General features: G+C 47.3%; 1 protein-coding gene across 1 annotated transcript in view; it reads right to left on the bottom strand.

The window, feature by feature from the left end:
- Positions 1-20,677, bottom strand: part of Dnai1 (dynein, axonemal, intermediate chain 1) — a 69,669-nt gene that overhangs the window by 32,027 nt on the left and 16,965 nt on the right. The window contains 8 exon segments of the mRNA NM_001024342.1: positions 2,596-2,730; positions 4,630-4,689; positions 5,630-5,749; positions 5,974-6,122; positions 6,365-6,491; positions 11,258-11,338; positions 11,513-11,611; positions 12,853-12,885. Coding sequence (NP_001019513.1) covers positions 2,596-2,730; positions 4,630-4,689; positions 5,630-5,749; positions 5,974-6,122; positions 6,365-6,491; positions 11,258-11,338; positions 11,513-11,611; positions 12,853-12,885 — 804 coding nt within the window.

Here is a 20,677-nt window from a genome sequence, read left to right as displayed (position 1 = left end):
TGCCCACCTCTGGACCCAAAGCACAATCCCCTTCTTTTCCAGGTCCAGGGCAAGCCCTATGTGAGGCCATGCTTGCTGCAGACAGATAGCTGACAGTTAACTGACTCCACTTTCCTGGCTGGTCTACCTATAGTCTGAACTCTTTCCCCTGGCCCAGGGAGCTACGTACCTGAAGGAAACTCACTTCCCCACATCAACCTTTGCTTCTCTTCCAAGCTCATTAAGATGGCTTTACATTTGTGGGGGTGGGATGGAGGCTTCAGTAAGCTCCAGCTCCTATTTTTTTTTCCTTTTCTTTTTTTCGGAGCTGGGGACCGAACCCAGGGCCTTGCGGTTGCTAGGCAATCGCTCTACCTCTGAGCCAAACCCCCAACCCCGCTCCAGCTCCTATTAACAAAGCCAGGCTCAGTCTGACAGTGTCCTTGTCCTGTCTGCCCAGGACCTTGACGTGCTCAGAGGAGAGATGAGGGCTATCGCCTCCATTGCCCTAAGCTGTGCTGCTGGAGTAGCCACATCTCTTTATAGGTTCTGACTGAACTGCAGCTTCTGACCCTATTCCCTTATGCATGCCAAGTCTTTAGACTGCACAAGCTTGCATTCATCTTTGTGTATTCAGCCAAGTCAGCAATGAGCCCGAGTCCTAGGTCCATTATTAGAGACCTAGTAAGTTCTGGGAAGGTCCCATGAACTTACTTTCTTTTCTCTCTGCTCTCACCTGAGATTCTTATCAACCTAAATAGACAGGTCTTTGAGGAAACATTGCTTCTCTGCTCAGGTTCTAGGCCTGGGCAGAGGAGAAGGACACAGCCTTTCTCATTCTGTTCTATAGGCAGCCTAGCTCAGTGCTGAGAATTCCCAGCTAGGACTGACCTCCACTGGCTTTCTTACCAGGTGCTCACTGGGAAAGAAGGGCAGAACCTGCCTGTATCCCTGTTCTCCACGTCAGCAAAGCTGGAAGATCTATGACAGGAGATGTTGTACACCATCTTTAGGCCCCAGATCACCTTTTGGGCTCAGCCACATAGTTTTCTCCTGGTTTCTGGGTCTTAATGATTCTAGTTGGGGTTTCTGCCATTATGGGTTCCAGTAGAGCCAAGAGCCCAAACCCTGGCAGATCTTCACATTAACCCTAACCCAGGCCAGAGCTCCTCTGCAGTCCCCATCATCTGAGGAATGGTGCAAGGAAGCCGAGGATCCTCACAAAGCCCTCAAGGCAGGGGCTCTATCCCACCCTGGAACTGAGGTTCTCACCACGTCTTCGATTACTCAGTTCTTGGTTAGTGATTCAAAACAAAGCAAACCAAGGAACCCTGACTATAAGTCAAAGCACAGGACCCTCAGACCTCCCTTCAAAAGTGACATCAGGACCATGGAGCAGAGCTAAGAGGAAGTGGACACACCTAAGATAAAAGAAAATAGACGTTCTTTAACTGAGTTCAATTCTAGTAAGGCTGGAGAGGAACAGAGCCACTTCCCTGAAAGACGCCCTGGGCGCTCTCCAAAGTGCTGAAACCGTCCCCTAGCTTCTTGTGACCCTCTTCCAAGGCAGGTCACACCCACAGATTCTCTACTCTGGGACTCCATCTCCTGAACCAGATTTCTCTCTGCTGCTGGAACAGATGAGGTTCTCCAGCATCTCCTGTGGCCATCTCCCCATAACATAATCCTGTGTTATATTACTTTATTCTATGCTGATCCCCAAACTCCTGCTGGCTGCACTGTTCTGTCCCCAAACATGGTCTTTCTAAAACTCCCACTTGGCTTCTTATGATCAATACAACTCAAGACAGTTGCATCCATTGATCTGATGCTGATAGTATCTAGGATCAGTTTTGGACTGGCTCATGGCCCTGAAGACTCACTAACCTAGTTTTACTTCTGTTGTTGTTATAAAAATTCACTGACAAAAGAACTTATGGGGATAATAGTTTATTTTTAACTCAAAACTCCAGGTTATAGTACATCACAGCAGGCAATTCAAGGCAGCGGGAACTTGAGGCAACTAGTCACCATCACAGTCAGGGGAGAGAGAATGTACGTGTTCTCCACTCTTATCAACCTAGCACTCAAGCCCAGGGAATAGTGGCACCCACAGTGGGCTGGGTCTTCCATCATCTATTAATGTAATCAAGACAATCCCTCACAGACATGCCCAGAGGCCAATAAGGTCTACATAATTCCCCACTGAGACTTCGTCCTAGCTGATTCTAGATCCTGTCAAGTTGATAACTAAACCATCACACTCGATTTAACAACCAGACACAGACAGAGGACTGAAGGTAGAAGAGCAGACTCCTTAACTTCCCTGCAATACAGATAATACACACTTTAGAAAAAGAAAAAAGTCTGTCCTAGGCTCGTGATCCTCAAACCCTTCTGACCCTCAAAATGGCAACTGGAGAGACAGTGTGAACTACTAGGCACAATTCTAGCTGCCATCACATCTTCTCCCAAGGTAAGAAATCATCCACACCTCAATATCAGCCTTTTCTTTTGAGGGTCTGTGGAACCCTTCTAAATCCCTGAGCTACTATTTACCTACAGCCAAGACCATACCTAGACATTCTGGGACAGAACTGAAGACACCTCACCAACCTGAGACTCCATAGATGTTAGTTTCCTCATGGCCATCTTCTCTGTTTTCTTAGCCACTGGAGTCTTGGTCTTCTCCTTCTCTTTGGTCTTTTCCAGTTTCTCGAGCTCATCTACATAGGCATCATAGATCTCCCACTAGTCAAGAGCAAGGCGAGAGTCACCGCAGGGCACAGCTTTCACTGGCCTGCTGGCCAGCTTGCAGGACTTGGTTGTGTTAACCCATCAAGTGTTCCCACAGCACCATTCAGTTGGCTCTTTATAGTTACATGTTCAAAGTCTGTCTTCCCTGCTAATCACCCACTTGAGAACAGTAAGGAAGGAGTTTTCAGGGTTCCTCCGAGATAGGCTTATCCACCCAGAAGTACAGGGGCTGAATTTTTTTTTTTTTTGGTTCTTTTTTTCGGAGCTGGGGACCGAACCCAGGGCCTTGCGCTTCCTAGGTAAGCGCTCTACCACTGAGCTAAATCCCCAACCCCCAGGGGCTGAATCTTAAGCTGGAAATCAATCAATATTATTCTAAGTTTCAGCCCCCACCCAGAAGAGAAAATGTGCAGTCACTAGGACTAGGTAACTAACAAATCACTGGAGACTTCTAAAACTAAATTAGGAATCATTTAAAAAAAATCTTCCCCAGGCTGGTTGGATAGCTCAGAGATAGCTCCCAAGGAGCTAATTCACCAACCAATGAGTACCCATGGCTCCAGCCACATATGTAGCAGAGGATGGTATTGTTCAGCATCAATAGGAGGAGAAGCCTTTGGTCCTGTGAAGGCTCCTTTCCCCAGTGTAGGGGAATGCCAGGGTGTTGAGGTGGGAGTGGGTGGGTGGGAATGGGAGCATCTTCACAGAAGCAGGAGGTAGGGAAAAGGGTTTATGGGAGAGGGGGGAAGGGGATAACATTTGAAATGTACATACATAAAATATCCATGAAAAATTATATTTAAAAAAGATAGCTCGGAGATAAAGGCCCTTCCCACCAAGGCTGATGATCCGAGTTCAATCCCTGCAACACACATGGTGGAAAAAAAAACCTAACTCCTGCAAGCTGTCCTTTGACCTCCATTGCATAGCAAATGTGTGCGCACGCACGCACATGTGCACGCACACACACACACACACACACACACACACACACACACACACACACATTTAAAAACGTTTGTAGAAAAACTGTCTGCCTCCATGGAAACAGGATAAATCCATGGGCTCGAGCTGGTTGTCTACTTCACTGCCCACTAGAAGGAAATAAATAGGTATTTTGCCAATGGGACCGAAGGAAAGAAAACCAAGGGCTGTAGCAGAAGCAGCAGCAAGGATCCGGGACTGGGCAAACGCAGCAGATCCCAGTGTGTTCCCCAGACCGGGCAGTCACTGCCACCTGGAGGCCAGATAGGCACACCTTACATTTAAAGATTTACCCACAGGTCTCTCTGCAATGCACCTCAGCATTTGTTATCTCATTCGGAGCCTCCAACACCTCTATGAGGCGGCTTATCATCCTTTACTGACAAAGGAAGAAACTGAAGTATTAAGAAATAAGTGAAGCTACTGTGCCCAGGATCTCACAGCAGGAAGAGCAGAGCCTGACCTTTGTTCTGCTAGCACCAGATCCTGTCCAAGTCAGCATTGCTAGCTAGGAGGGCTTAGTGGGGAGAGGGTCTTCAAGAATGCTGAAGGCTGCTGGGAAGGCAGTCAGAATGTTGGTACTTGAAAGACAATCACAGGGTGCTACAGGCTTCCTAGAGCCCCTGGGAACAAGCATTCTCCCATGTTCTGGGGGGGAGCTCCAGAAGCCACACCTCCAAGCCATGTGAACAGTCTTGCCCCAGGGAGCATGTGGCTGGTCCAGAACGCACTGCTGAGGACCTATAGTTCCAGGGTTCAGAGACTGAATACTCAGGACAACGGTGGGTGGATAATCAAGGCAGACTATCAGAGGAGTTCATAGCCATGCTGGTCACCTCTGCTGCCAAATGTTTCAGGATGCAAGGGAGTACAGATGGTGACAGCTTTTGGGCTGACCCAGGATCTTACCTGATTGGCTGTGGCTGAAAAGTTTGTCCGAGGTGGAGGCTCCATCTGACATTCTCGATCCTAGGGAACAATGATCACAGGAAACCCAGAGATGAGCCTCACCTCCCTCTCATCTAACCCAACAGTGCCTCTGTAGGAGTGTTTGGTTAGCGCTGAGGAAGGGGTGTAACAGGGCTGGGGAAGCAAAAGAGATCCTGGTGAAAGTCTGGATTATTCAAATCCCGCATTTGTTTTTCCATTCTGGCCTTCTTCAGCCTAAGCTGGAGGGCAAGGGCAGCAAAGGTCAGTTATACCAGGTTTTAATAAAGAAAAGATCCGGGTAGAGGATGGACAGATTGCAAGGAACCAGCCTGTCACCAGCCTCCAGACACAGGGCATAGAAGCCAGCCTCCCACAAGCACTGGGGCTAATATCCCTTAAAGAGAAGGCTTCTCTTCAATATGGGTTTCTGCATCGAGCAGTGTAAGTTGCTTCCTCCCCATTATGTATCACCCCAATTATCCAACATAAGCCTGAGGGCCACACAGGGTGATGGGTGCTACCCTCCATCACAGATACCCTACCATAGAAGACTTTCGTGAGCACACCTCACCTAAAACTGTGCCAGGCTCTCTCAGCCTAGTTCTCAGGTTCCTTCAGAGTCAGGAAATGTTCTCGCTTTTCCAAGCTGGTCTACCACAGAGACCATCAACTTCATTTGTATTGTCCCAACACTCCCCATGCCCTGGCACACTTCAGTCCTGATTTATACACCCTCTTCCAACTCCAGCCCAACTTTCAGTTCTCAGTGGAGTCTGGGGCCTCTACCGCCCTCTGACTGCCTGGATGGCTTACGGGGACTCCAGTTTGTACAGTTACATGATTTCCATTCTGTTTGGAGAGAGAAACTGTAGTCTGCCCTGTCACACTTGCCAGGCTCGAGCCTGCAAGGACTGGTCTCAGGCCTGTGTCCACCTTGCCACTGACCAACATGGAGTTTCAAAGTAAAAGTGGGAGCTACCCGGAGAGGGTTGTTGAAGGTCTGAGATGCTCGCTCGCTGAAGTTAAACTGGTTCGTGAGTTTTCGCTCCTTGGGCTGCACAGGAGCCATCAGTTCTTCTTCAATCACCTTTTCAGTCGTCTGGAAAGAAAGATCAGGAGGCCAGGGCTTAACTGTGGGAGGAGATGGTGTGAAGTCAGGCCTCCGGGAAGGGAGCCCTGGCCTGGTAACATGGGGAGGCTTCGAGGATGCTGCCAGAAGCACTGGCCTTGCAGCCTCCACCTCCCTCTTTCTCCCCAAGTCACTTCCAAGCGTCCACCCACAGCTTATGTGAATGGCGGGACAAAGAGCAGCCTCATGCACACCTCGGCTGCAGCAGGTACGTCCGTTTGGCTCCCAGCTTCTGCTTCTCCTTCTGCTTCTCCTTCTCCTTCTCCTTCTCCTTCTTTGGGTTCTTCCTCTTCTTCAAGGATTTCTGTGTCTGAAGTCACCACCTTGACTGACTCCTGTGAACCTGTACAGGATATTGTTGGTGAGTTCAGGGTCCAAGCCTGCTCCGTTACTGTCTTCCTGTCTTTCAGGCTCTGCTTGTCCCTTGGGCTCTCCCTGACCTGGGTGAGCTCCTGGGCCTGTCCAGGACAGCTTGCTGCTAGACATCATGGGAGTAGAGACCCTGCAAAGCTCTGGAGGAACCAGCTCCTCCTCAAACAGTCAGGCTGGGGCTGCAGCCTCAGACTGGGCAGTCCACAGTCCTACCTGCCACCAGCTCATCACGGTAGTGCTGTCGACGGCCTTCATCTGAGTCTTTGGGTATCAGGTTCCCCACCTGACTGAAGTGAATTGCCATTTGGTTCACAAAACCAATAAGCTTGTATGTGCGTTCCTGAAAAGAGAGTGCCTAAATCAGACTGGCGATCCCAGTGAGGGCTGGTGTCAGAATGTAGCCTTCCTTAATTCTCTAAGCAGTAGTCCTCAACCCTCCTAACCCTGCAACTCTTTAATACAGTTCCTCTTGTTGTGATGACCCCCAACCATAAAATTATTTTTATTGCTACTCCATAACTGTAACTTTGCTACTGTTATGAATTCTAATGTAAATAATTGTGTTTTACAATGGTCTCAGGCAGTCCTATGAAAAGGTCAATTGACCCCAAAGGGGTTAAGACCTACAGGCTGAGAACTGCTGCTCTAAAGCCCCCAGTTCACCTTTATTAAAGAAACTATAGTTCCTAATAATCAGCTAACAAGATTTTTTTCACTGTATTTTTGCTTGAAAAAGACAAAATATGATTTTTTAAAGCTCTCATCAAAGACTTTTTTAAAAAAAAATTTTTTTTTGAGACCGAGTCTCACTACATAGCTCACACTGGCCTGGAATGCCCTGTGCAGGCCAGGCTGGCCTCCCACCCAGAGAGCTGCCTGGCTCTGCCTCTCAAGTACTGGGGTTACAGATGTGAACTACCATTGCCCAGCCTCAAAGACTTATTATTAAATATCCTCTGCTTCCAGCCTGAAGCAGCCCACATTTACAGAGCACTAGTCCAGGTGCCTTGTCTCCTACATCCATGCCAAGGAGTTCCAGTTCACCTGCCTTACCACAGGCCTTGGGCAGGTCAGACATAATCATCCAACACACCTGGCATGGCCTCACCACCATGCCACTTTAGTGGATGTCGGAAGGAACAGAACATCAGAGACAAGCAAATCCCTAATGTCCCGACTTCTATCCAAGAGGACCTCAGAGGTCCAGAGAAGTTTAGGTGTGGGCACTTGTCCAGGTCACATAGTAAATGGGAAGCAGGACTGGGCTTCGAGCCCAGGAAACCGTATTTGTTCATTTAACAAATAATTTTTGATCAGCTACACTGTGCCAACTCTTCTCTAGGTGCCCGGGGTATAAAGCAGAACAAGAACAGACAGAGTTCGTTCTTTCACAGAGCTTGTGGTCTGGCGTTCTTGTGGACATCTCCTTGTTGATTAGCAACCACGAAAATGGTGTTGGAGACCAGAGGCCCCCTTCCTTCTTTTAAAACAGTTCTGTTCAACCATTTTGCATCATGTGGAAGATAATTATAGCTGTACGGAATCCTGAGATTTAAAAAATCAAAGCCATACCAGAGGATACCAGCCCATAGGCTTTCTGTAGCTACCCCTCGTGGCCTGGGAGGACTGGGAAGCTCATTGTCACAATCCACAACCGCCTGGAAAGCTCTGCCATTGGGAAGCCATTCCTCTCAGTACCCCAGGTGGATGGCAAATGAGAAAGTGGAGTGGGTCAGAGCATGGTGTCTGGTGGCAGAATCGAGCTCAGTTCCTTAGCCTGCTCCTTATGAACGTCATGACCTTATCATAACCCTCCATGCCCTAGTTTCTTCTATTAAATACAATGATATCCAATTTGCAAGATAGTGTAAGAACTGACAATAGTGAAAGCAGTCCATTAACGCAATGCCTCACACATAATCAGCATGGACCCTCAATAAGACAGTAACTAAATGTATGGTGATAGAGGCCCCCATGAGAGCAAATGGTCCATGCAGCTGTCGTTAAGACTTCACCTCCATCCTGTCCTCAACAGGCACCTAGGAACTTCCTCTTCAATTCAGGGCTGGAACTCAGATTCTTTATTTTTTATTTTTTTCCGGAGCTGAGGACTGAACTCAGGGCCTTGCACTTGCTAGGCAAGTGCTCTACCACTGAGCTAAATCCCCAACCCTGGAACTCAGATTCTTTAGCACATCGGTGAAGGTAGCAGCTTTGGACCCTATGACTGGACCTTCCAGCACCAACAAGATAGAGACAGGCTGTGTGGGAGGAGCCAACAGGCCAAAGAGGCACTGGAAACACGGGCAAGGCAAGGTTTCCTGGGAGATAGGCAGCTGACAGTTCACTTGAAGGGAGAGCAGGAAGGGGACACCTGGCCTACAGTGCTCTTGCCACAGCCAGTCCACCAAATCCCAGAACCACCTCCCCTTCCTAGGGTCAAGACAGGAAGTTGTGCCACAATCTACCATGACTTCAGAAAGGGAAAGGCAGCTCCCCTCCAACCTCTGTACTGCCCGCCATTAGCAAAACTCTTGATTAGCATCTTTTGAGAAGCACATCAGGATTTGCTTCAGCGTCTTTGTGGAGGGCTGACTATGTAATCTGAATACGAAGCAGTGCGGTCGTGAGATTTTTCACAAAGATGCACACAGATGTTCATAGCAGCATTATTGAGAACTGCCCTCAGAGCAAACAATCCGAATGCTCGTCGACTGATGGACAGATGAGGGAAATGCTGCATATGCACAGCATGAAGTATTATTTGGCAATAGGACGACTTGAGGCATTGACGTATGCTATAGCATGGAAGCATTGAAAACATCGTGGAGAATGAAAGAAGCCAGGCACACACGACTACAAAGTCAGACCCATCACCAGACATGACCTGAAGAGGCAAATGTAGATAAAAACAGTAACAACAACAGTGCCTCCTGGGCTGGAGGAGATGGAGGGTTGAGTAGTAACAGTTCGAGGAATGGAGCTTCCTGTGGGGAAAGTAAAGTGTTCTAAGCCTGGCATGGTGGTGCACACCTATAATCCTAGCACTCAGGAGCGAAGGCAGGAGGATCAGGAGTTCAAGGTCATACTCAGCTACACGGTAAACTCAAGGTCAGCTCGGGTCACAGGAGATTTTCTCTATGAAACAATGAGAATGGGAACCTGGAAATGTATTGTGTTGAGAGCTATACAATCTGTGAGTAGCCAAGAGTCATCATTGTAAGTTTTAAATGGGTGGCTTCAGGGCACAAACCCCTCTCTAAAACAAAGGAGTCAAACGTTGCAAGCATGATGGGTTCAAGGTCAGCTTGGGTTGTATGGGGAGACCTTGTCTCAAAAAGTTAAACAAATAAAAAGCTGAGTGTCCTCTTCCTGGGAAGAAGGACAAGGGACAAAGAAGGTTACTGTCTACCGTGTGTGTGTGTGTGTGTGTGTGTGTGTGTGTGTGTGTGTGTGTGTGTGTGTATGTGTCTGTGTGTGTGTGTGTGTGTCTGTGTGTGTGTCTGTGTCTGTGTGTGTGTCTGTGTGTGTGTGTCTGTGTAAAGTGTTTCGCTTGTTTGCAGAGACAGGGTCTGCATGTGGGGAATCCTAGGCTGGCCTCGGGGTCTCAGTGACCTGCCTCCTTCCGCCTCCCCCTCAAGTGCTGCAATAACAAGTGTGAGAGCCACTGCGCTTGGCAAAAGTTGTTTAAAGAAGCAATATGACCTGCTTAGGAGTTCGACAAACCAGTTCAAATCCTCCCTCTAACACAGGCTGTGTGTCATTTGCCATTCATTTTATGTAATTTAATCAGAATCTAACAAAGAATAGTTTCTATTCAAATAGTTTCTATAGCAAAGAAACACGAGGACTGTCTGAGATAGTCTACGTAAAAATATTTCACGTAGGCTCTGCACTGGTGCACAGTAGGAATGGAATGACACACAAAGCGCCAAAGTGAAACAGGAAACAGAGGCATGGCTTCCACTTTAGCTCCAAAGCACTCTGGAATTCTATTCAGTCCTTACAGGAGCTAACCCCTCTGTGGCGGAAGATGGTGTTGTCTCTGATAAGCTTGCGGCAGATGTGTCTACCAGAACTTGCTCACACCATGGTTACTAAAGGATGGCCCTGGAAGTCACCTGCCTGCCCGCCCGCCTATCAGATCAAGAGACTCTTTGCCCAGTGCCTGCCAGGATTCCTCTCAGATGGGGAGATCCTGTGTGGATGTGAGGCCAACATCTCTTTCAGAGGGGACTCTGTACTCTACCCTGGTGTTTGGCTGCAGAAAAAGCTAAGCTTCTAAAGATCTAACAGCTTGTGTTGGTGGAAAACGTGCTTTATATATTGGAAAGGCATTTTTCTAACCAAATGATTCAATCTTCTTGAAAACAAAAATATACTGGGGATGTGAAACAACAGAAGTTGGGGATGTAACTCAGTGGTAGAGTGTTTGATCAGTGTGTGCAAAGCTCTAGGTTTAATGGAGTCAGTCCCCAGAACTGCAAGAGAAAAACTCCTCCTCAGGGTACTGAAGGCTTTGCAATCAGCAAGACTTCTAAGGAGATTCACTAAGAAATTTCAAAAGGGCTTGGGAGAGGACTTAGAGGACAGGGGAGGGAACACTTCAAGATTAACAACCTCAATTTGATCCCCTGGCTCGACAGGGTGTAAAGAAAAGCAACTCTAGAAAGTCGCTCTCTGACCTCTGATTTCCATGCACTCTCTAACCCTGTCTCCTCTTCCCTTCTCTTCTCTCTTTCATACATGTGAGCTCTCTGTCTCTGTCTCTCTCTGTCTCTTTCTCTCTCTCTGTCTGTCTCTGTCTCTTTCTCTCTCTCCTCACACATACTCCTACATACACACACACCCCTACACACACACACACACACACACACACACACACACACACACACACACATACACACACGGACCAAATAAAATGTCCTATAAATTAAAAAAAAAAGCCTCAAATATCTCTGGAACCCCCCTCGTAAAACCCCAGATTTCTGGCCAAGGACCTGTTTACAAGTGATCACTTGTAACACAGCCAGGGTCTTTCACAATATGCTCAGTCAGTGTTGCTTCTGACAGATATCAAGGCCCGCCCAGGAGGCCATGACTTACTTTGAAGCTGTACCTGACAATATTCTGGGGTGCATGTGGGTTGTTTGCTGTCAGGATCCGAGTGAACTCCTCCTTTAACTCCTAAGGGAGAGAAACATCAACAGTTTTATGCATGAAGCCAGCCTCCCTCCCGTCCTTCTGAGACTTAGGGCCCCAGGCACCTGTAAGCTTGCGTAGGTAGGCTTCTAATTGGCACTTCGAAAGAACCCTCGGAAGCAGGAAGCAAGAAGAGCAGACGGAAGGATGCTCACTCACCGCGTCAGTCAGCTCCAGCTGGTCAGGGGGCCGCACAGCGGCTTTGGATTGGGCCCAGTCATCGGCTCCTTCTCCCACATCAGTCCCTGAGTCTTCCTCCTGAACAAAGGCACAGCAGGCTCAGGAGCACTGACCTGCTTGGACAGGCACCCAATGCTGCAGGAACCCCTAACTCACAAGTCCTCCCTGAAGCCAAGTTCTATCTTTCGTGCACAAGAATACAAAATGTCCAACAGACAGACCATTCATGGAAGAGTCAAAGAACCTGTTGATGCCAGAGTTCTCAGTGCCTGGAAGATCATAGCCACCTCTGTCCTGGGATTAGGGCTCACCTTAAATCCTGTGGTGGACCTTTGTCTGAAGCAAGGCTCTTCCTATCGCCCACCACAAAGCTGGGAAGCTGAAGGCCATAATTAGCTGCCAAAGGCTTTATGCAAAGTGCTTAGACAGCCAGAGGCCAAGCTGTTCACCAACCACTGCTCTCCAAATTTGGCCTTCCAATCTGCTCCATCAAGATTACCTTTTTAAAAAATGACTTGTAAAACAAATACTGTCTTTTATTTTGCTCTTTAAGGCAAATAAAAAAAAAAAGTCAAGGGTTGAAGTTCTGCGTTACTTGATAGAGTTAAATACCGTGCCAGAGTGGCCGTGAGGTGTTTGATGTGTTCATCTTTACTAACAATCAAAGACATTCAGGACAAAGCAACACTTTTCTCTTCCACAATAAAACTAGAACACAACAAGATCATTAGTGAGGAAGATGGGCTTCCAGGAATGGCACAGCCTTTGTAAAGAGTGATGTGGGAATATCTACGCAAGCCTAATAACTTTATATTCTTGGACTCAACTTTTATATGCAGGAATTTACAGGAGCAAAGTAACCAAAGGCATGCTCAGAGATAGAGTATGTGACTGCTGCTAGAAGGTTGGTCAGAGTAGGGAAAAGAGCAAATGTCCAAGCGTCTGCTTGGAAGGGAGGCATGGTGGAACACATTATGGTGTGGCCTGAAGGGACATATAGTTAAATATTATGCAATAATTTCAAATGGTGTAATAAACTGTATTAGCAATGAAGGTACTCTAAATATTTATGTGAAAAACAGGCCATAAAATAAAACTTTTATTACATTTAGAAATAAATATATACTTTTGTATACATATAAACATATCTGAGAAGAGAAAACATTGCATGTTAAATGAAAGGTCATCCTGGGGTCATAGTTAAAGGATAAGTTTAAGGTTGTTCTTGTTCAAAATTTCTAAAAAGTGCATGTGAAATATTTCCTGTAGAAAAAAATTCCATTAGCATCTTGTTGGGTGACTGGAGTCTCAGCACTTACTCGCTTCCTGGCTCCTCTGGTCAAAATGACACTCTAAAGGGAAAATAAAAGCAGAAGGTGAGTCACAAGAGAAACAATGAGGACCAGCAGGAATTGTGCCACCAGGAAGCTCCACCCAAGGACTTTGTAGCACAGGGCTTTGAACTCCCTCTCGACTCTCAGAAACCATCCTGGGCCCACCACAACTGACCTATGATAAGTAACCCTGGAAAACTGAACAGTGGGAACTTCTTACTTGTAACCAGTTCAACAAGTATTTTAAAGTGTGTGCTAAGATCTGAGGATGTAACTTTGTTGGTACAGTGCTGAAAGCTATGCATGAAACACTGGATTCACCCCCTAATTACCGCATTAAGCCAGGACTGGTGGGCTGCAGGGATGGCTTAGGTTAAAGGTACTTGTTTATAAGTCTGGTGATATGGGGTTGGGGATTTAGCTCAGCGGTAGAGCGCTTGCCTAGCAAGCGCAAGGTCCTGGGTTCGGTCCCCAGCTCTGGGGGAAAAAAAAAAAAAAGTCTGGTGATACGAGTTTAATCCCTGGAACCCACAGGATAGAAAGAGAGAAGAGTCTCCTGAAACTTGTCCTCTGACTTCCATATAAGTGTTATAGCGTGAGTGTGCGTGTGTGTGTGTGTGTGTGTGTGTGTGTGTGCGCACACGTGCGCGCGCGCAAATGCATACAAACAGCATAGTAGCACCTTTAATCCCAGCACACAAGAGGCAGAAAAAAGGGGATCAGTCTGGTATACACAGTGAGTTCCAGGCCAGCCAGGGCTACATAGTGAGATGTCAAAAAAAAAAAAAAAAATCAAACAAACCAACAAATGGAAAACAAACAGGCATGGTGGTATACACTGTACTATTAGCACCCGGGAGATAAAGAAAATAGAGTATATATGAAGTGCTCAGCACTGAACTGGGCAATATGGCAATTTCAAAGCTACCTCATATTGATAAACACTTGTTTGGGTTAAATATACCCTATGAGTAGATGTTTATTTGGTTAGAATGTTACTATATCCCCAATACCAGGAATGCTCAAATATTGAATTTGAAAAACTTAAAGCAGATGATTTACAGGGAAGATACAGAAAGAGCCTTGAACTCATTGACACAGGGGGAATTTCCTAAACAGAACTCCAATGGCTCACACTCTAAGATCAAGAATTGATAAATGGGGGGTTGGGGATTTAGCTCAGTGGTAGAGCGCTTGCCTAGGAAGTGCAAGGCCCTGGGTTCGGTCCCCAGCTCCGAAAAAAAGAACCAAAAAAAAAAAAAAAAAGAATTGATAAATGGGACCTCATGAAACTGGAAAGTTTCTGTAAGGCAAAGGACATAGTCAATAAGACAAATCAGCATCCTACAGACCCCACATCCGATAGATGGCTAATATACAAAATATATAAAGAACTCAAAATTAATGATTTTCATCAACTTCATTGGCAAGGAGAATCTTGGGAAAGCATTTTCCTCTCCAGGCTTCAGCCTCCTGTTGAAAGGTACCGAATGGAACACGATAACTTCCAGTTCCAAACATTAGCACGTCCAGGTGCCAGAGTGGTGGCAGTGGAGAAATGACCCACTGTGTAAGAGCATGGCTGCTCTTCTAGGGAACCTGCGTTTTGTTCCCAGTGTCCACAATGGAGACTTGCAGCCATCTGAAACTCTAGTTCCAGGGGATCCAGCACCTCTCCTGACCTCTGAGGGTACCAGGCTCATACATGGTACACAGACATGCATGCAGACAAAATATCCATAGACAACTCAATTAAAAACAATTAAATGTCATATTCCCAAGAGCATATAGCTTGAATGCCTTCCCAAAGTTCATGTGTTGCGGGCCTGGTCCCCAGGGTGGGGATACAAGGAAAGCAATAGGATCTTTAAGAGATGGGTCCTAGTGGGAAGCCACTGGGAAACTGAGGGCATGCCTAAGAAGGCATCAAAGAAGTGTTGTAATCTGGAACTTGGCAGTTCCGGAGAGAATGCTTATAGACGGCGCAAGCCCAGCACCTCCTTCTCCCTTCGCTTCTGACAAGGCGTTTACCTCTCCTCCTGTGCTAGCTCTGCCATGCGCTCGCTCACACCGGCAGACCTGATGCAGGAGCAGTGTTCCAAGTCTCTCCGGAACTGTGAGCTAAAACAAACCTCTTTTCTAGGCAGCCAGTGGTGGGGTGCGCCTTTAATCCTAGCACGTTCGAGGCAGAAGAGGCAGGGGATCTCTGAGTAGAGGCCAGCCTGGACTACAGAGTGAGTTTCAGGACAGCCAGGTTTTACAGAAAGAAACCCTGTCTTGAAACAAAGCAAAATACCACCACCACCACCACCCCCCATCTCTTTTCTTCAAATACTGCCTCCAGTATTTGTTACAGGACAGAAACTATCTAATGTAAGCAACGTGCCCACCTCACCATCATGGAACATTTATTTAATCACTGTGCACTGCCCTAAACTGTGGGACAATGACAAAGAAAAAAGGCTCCTGTCCAGGTTTACTGAGAGCCCATGGAGGACAGGAGAATGGTCCTCAATGCCCCTCCCTTGTTCACTCACTCAGCATAAGTTCTTTTGAAAGAACCTTCCCCGCCAGGGCTACGCACAAAGATGCCATTTTGTTGAGATCATTTCTCAGCTTAGTGTCAACAGAACAAGATTGTCTGGGAGATGTTTTTAATATTTGTTTTTATTTATGTGTATGCGTGTATGTGCATGTGTGTGTCACATGTGTGTGTGTGCTTGTGGAAGTCAGAAGACAGCATAGGAAACCCGGACCTGGAGTTACAGGTGAGTCACCCCATATGGGTAATGGGAACCAAATTCATGTCCTCCGGAAGAATGGCAAGGACTCTTAACCACTGAGATACCTCTCCAGCCTGAGATTTTTTTTTTTTTAAGGAGAAAACATCAGATAAGAAAAGAACAATGACCCAAAGTAAAATAATTCATCAGACAAAGATCTAACACGTAAGACAGAGGAGGTAGAGAGAGATGCTTGGGAAAGGCCTGCATGGTGAGGAGACAGGGGTGGTAGAGAAAAAAAGCACATCTCAGCTGGGGCTGGGATTCTGACTGGGAGGGCAGGCAGCAGGACTCAATTCCAGCCAGGTTGCTCAGGTTTCCAGAGCTGGGACCCATCTCTGCAGCTAGGCCTTGGGAACCTTCCTGTGAAGAGCCTCTAAAATCTAAGGTAACAGGATGGAGGGGCCACAACACAGTACTGAAGGGTCAGTCCCCAAGCAAGCCACCAGCCTTAAGTAGGAACAAGACCCAGGCACCAGTGCCCTGTGGGTGTGTACTCACCACTGCCCTGTGGGTGTGGAATCACCAGTGAGTGCCCTGTGGGTGTGTAGTCACCAGTGCCCTGTGGGTGTGTAGTCACCAGTGCCTGAGGGTGTGTAGTCACCAGTGCCTGTGGGTGTGTAGTCACCAGTGCCCTATGGGTGTGTATTCACAAGTACCCTGTAGATGTGTAGTCACCAGTGCCCTGTGGGTGTGTATTCACAAGTACCCTGTAGATGTGTAGTCTCCAGTACCCTGTGGGTATGTAGTCACCAGTGCCCTGTAGATGTGTAGTCACCAGTGCCTGTGGGTGTGTAGTCACCAGTGCCCTGTAGATGTGTAGTCACCAGTGCCTGTGGGTATGTAGTCACCAGTGCCCTGTAGATGTGTAGTCACCAGTGCCTGTGGGTGTGTAGTCACCAGTGCCCAGTGGGTGTGTAGTCACCAGTGCCCTGTAGATGTGTAGTCACCAGTGCCTGTGGGTGTGTAGTCACCAGTGCCCTGTAGATGTGTAGTCACCAGTGCCTGTGGGTATGTAGTCACCAGTGCCCTGTAGATGTGTAGTCACCAGTGCCTGTGGGTGTGTAGTCACCAGTGCCCTGTAGATGTGTAGTCACCAGTGCCCTGTGGGTGTGTAGTCACCAGTGCCTGTGGGTGTGTAGTCACCAGTGCCCTGTAGATATGTAGTCACCAGTGCCTGTGGGTGTGTAGTCACCAGTGCCTGTGGGTGTACAGTCACCAGTGCCTGTGGGTGTGTAGTCACCAGTGCCTGTGGGTGTGTAGTCACCAGTGCCTGTGGGTGTGTAGTCACCAGTGCCTGTGGGTGTGTAGTCACCAGTGCCCTGTGGGTGTGTAGTCACCAGTGCCTGTGGGTGTACAGTCACCAGTGCCTGTGGGTGTGTAGTCACCAGTGCCTGTGGGTGTACAGTCACCAGTGCCCTGAAAGTGTCTGTAAAACATTTATCTGGCAATGAAAGAACTGACAAGGCACTTTGAGTGTGATTGCTTTTGGCAGTTGGAAATATTTCAATTAACACACTATAAAAGCCACACTATAATAAATGCAAAACAGGCCAATGAAATCAGCTACAGCCCTGACTTCCCAACCATGGCAAAGGAGATTGAATGTCAAGCTGCCACTCTGGGCCCTTGGTCTTCCAGGAGGAGATGCCTGAGACAGACAAGCCTGAATTCCTGAAAAGCTTTTGATGGTTGCTTCCAGAAGCCATCAACCACAGAAGAAGAAAGCCCAGGCTCCTTCCCCGAGCCTCAGCACTCCATCTGCCTACCCCGGAGTCTCCATCACAGCGGCTCCTACCCTCCTCCAGCTGGCCTTTGAGGTGCAATGTCTTAAGGCTACTCCTAGCTCCCAGCCTGGCCTGGCCTCCTGCCTCTCCACGTTTGCTTTTATTGTTTCTCCTGCCAGGAACATCAGCTCTTCTGTCAGCTCTGCCTCATCAAGCCCACTCACCTGGCCTCTGCTCCACCTAACCCCCTCCTACTTTTCTCCCCCCCCCCCCCCCCTCCCTCCTTTCCTCCCTCCCTCTCTCTGAGTAGGCTCCCTTCTGCTTTCTATTACCACACAAGCACTGGCTGTTGTGAGATTAAGGACCCAATTAGGCTTTAATTAGACAGTCTATTGTTTCTTTGGGTTTACAAAAGGAGACAGCTCTGAGAAGAATCATAATATGGCTGTACAAATGGGAGGTGGCTTAGAAACTCCAGCACAGAGGCCTCCTATTCTTCCGCTATTGATCAAAGGCCCTCTTCCCCTGGGCAGGCTCTTCTGTATGGTCAACTGAAGTTCTACAGGGTGAGACAGGAAGAAGCCTGCCCAGCTCACTGTGGCAAGCAACAGAACTCTGTTGTCAGTGCTAAGTCAGACGTCCCAGCCTGAGCGCCTCCACAGTTGAACACTGTCCTTTTCTTATTGAGTGACTACACTTGGTTTCTCCGTCTCATCTATCTCCCCTCTGATTATATCATTAAAACCATTTTAAACTAGTGGGCATTTGCTCTGGGAATGGCCATTCACTAATCGATTTGTGTATGTTACCGCATTGAATAGTTATCATCAGCCTATGTGGTCATTAGCCCTAAAAATGTAGACGGAGCAACTGATGCCGAATGAACACAATTGAAGACCACATTTTTAGTCACAACAGTCTTCCTAAAATGTAAATCTGCTCATGTCGCTCTCTTGATTTAAAGTCTCCAAGAACCACGATCCCCACCCCACACACACACTGTTTAGGAGAGGAAGCTCAAGCCTTCTGCCATGATTGCATCCCCTTCCTTCCCATAGTCATACTCAGTCATTTAGAGGACTCCCGAGTGTAAGCAGAGAGAGCCACGTAGGCAGGGATTCTGGGCCTGTTTGTCTCATGGTCAGACACACCAAATGTTTGTGTCTGGAGTTGTGTCCCCTGCAGCCTTCCCTAGGAGAGGCTGCTCATAAATTGACTCTCTCCTGGAGGAGGAGCATCCTGCAGGGGACTCTCCTGTAAAAAGCAAGTGTGCCTTGCACCTAGGACATTGAGGATTCTGATTACATTCCTACCCAAACATCTTTTGTCATCAAAAAAGACAATGTAGTGTCTTCTAGTCTGTCATACATTTAATAATTTCTATAAAAAGAAAAAAGTCTCTTTCTCCATGTTATACACCCCGTTTCCTGAGTCACCTGACTTTTCTGTTCTACATCAAGTATCTTTCTCCTTTACCTCAACACCACTACCCATGAAGACTAGCCACAATTCACACCCTTCTGTCAGGCCAGGCTCCCTGGTTAAGATGCTGTCTTCCAGCAGGGAGGGTGGCCCAGGCCTTTGATCCCAGCTCTTGAGAGGCAGAGGGAGGTGATCTCTGTGAGTTCCAGGCCAACCTGGTCTACATAGTGAGCTCCAAAACATATTGGGCTATGTAGAGACCCTGTCTCAAAACATGCAAGCGAACAAACAAACAAACAAACAAACAAACAAACAAACAAAGATGCCTCTCCTCATACCACCAGCTTTTCCCAGGCACAGTACTGGATCACCTGAACTGAACAGCTCACCATGCATTTGCCTGACCTTTAGTTTAAGATCATTCCTAGACTGGTCTTCCAGAGGACCTGAGTTCCATCCCCAGGATCTGCCTTAGGTAGATTAGATCTATCTGAAACACCACATCCAGAGGCATCTAATGCCTCTGGCCCCTGTGGGCACCTGCATTCACATGCAAGTACACATACACATATAATTAATAATAATAAACCTTTAAAATATATTTCTTAGCTTCATCTAGTGTGTTTACCAGTCCTTAGAATTCATTTGGTTTTGGACTATTTTGGTGCAATATAAGTAGCCTAGGTGTCCCTGGGCATAATTTAGGACAAAGAAGTTAATTTAAAACGTTGCTGTTGTTGCTATTTCGCTTTTTGAAATAGAGTTCTGTGTAGCCTGTCCTGGAACTGCTCTGTAGACCAGGCTAGCCTTAAACTCAGGGAGGTCGGCCTGCCACTGCCTCTCAAATGCTGGAATTAAAGGAGCGAGCCACCACTGCACACCCAGAAATTCAAAAATTCTTAAGTCTTCAGAAGTGAAAAATAAGTAGTAAAAATAAAGTAAAACAAAAACTAAAAATAAAAAAGGAGTAAGGGTAGAGCGCTTGCCTAGGAAGCGCAAGGCCCTGGGTTCGATCCCCAGCTCCGAAAAAAAGAACAAAAAAAAAAAAAAAAAACAACAACAACAACAAAAAAGGAGTAAAAGCACACGCCTGTAATCTTCACACTCAGGAGACAGAGGCGTCAGATCTCTCTGAGTCCCTGGCCAGCCTGGTCTATATAGTGAGTTCCAGGCTAGCCAGGGCTATACAGTAAAACTCTGACCCAAAAAAAGAGGAGGAGGAAGAAGAAGAAAAGAGGGGGAAGAGGAAGAGGAGGGAGGGAGAGGGAGGAGGAGGAAGGCAAAGTAAGCCATTCCTCATCATTTTAAAAATGGGCGTGCAATTAGATGCAGCCATGGAGACAAAGTGTGGGCTTTGAAGTCAACCTTAGCTTGAGTGTCCACTGTGTTGCAGGCTAATTCCATGACTCTGACTCTAGGAGAAATATTTGTCATCTCCAAATCTCGAGGTCTTTGTCTTTAAAACATGCCTCATAGCAATTCCGTCTCAGGCAATCGGGTTTGTTGTGAGGATTCAGTGAACACACACACAGAAAGCAGTGTGGGGAGCCTGTCTGAAATGGTGGCTGGCAGCGACACACTCTGGCGTGTGGAACCTGCTCTGGGGCCACGCCAGGCTGGGTCTGGATGGGCCTTTGCCTACTAAGAAGCACCCACTCTGGTAATGGCGATCTTCAACAGCTCACGTGTCACTGCAGGACTCAGTGCTGCAGCAGGATTGTTCTTGGAAAGAGGGGCTCTTCACAGCATGCAAACCCACAGACACTGTTTCCTCTTTCCTAGGGCCCAAGGGACTGTGTTTACCATTCCCGTTGTCTTGGTCCTTATTTTAAAACTCACTAACAGGTTTCCATTAAGCTAAATTGAAACTAAATACCT

Source organism: Rattus norvegicus, chromosome 5, assembly GCF_021556685.1.
Source record: "Rattus norvegicus strain SHRSP/BbbUtx chromosome 5, alternate assembly SHRSP_T2T, whole genome shotgun sequence".
In the NCBI taxonomy this organism is placed as follows: Eukaryota; Metazoa; Chordata; class Mammalia; order Rodentia; family Muridae; genus Rattus; species Rattus norvegicus.
Note: the sequence above shows the minus strand (reverse complement) of the source record. Positions and strands in the feature narration are given on the sequence as shown.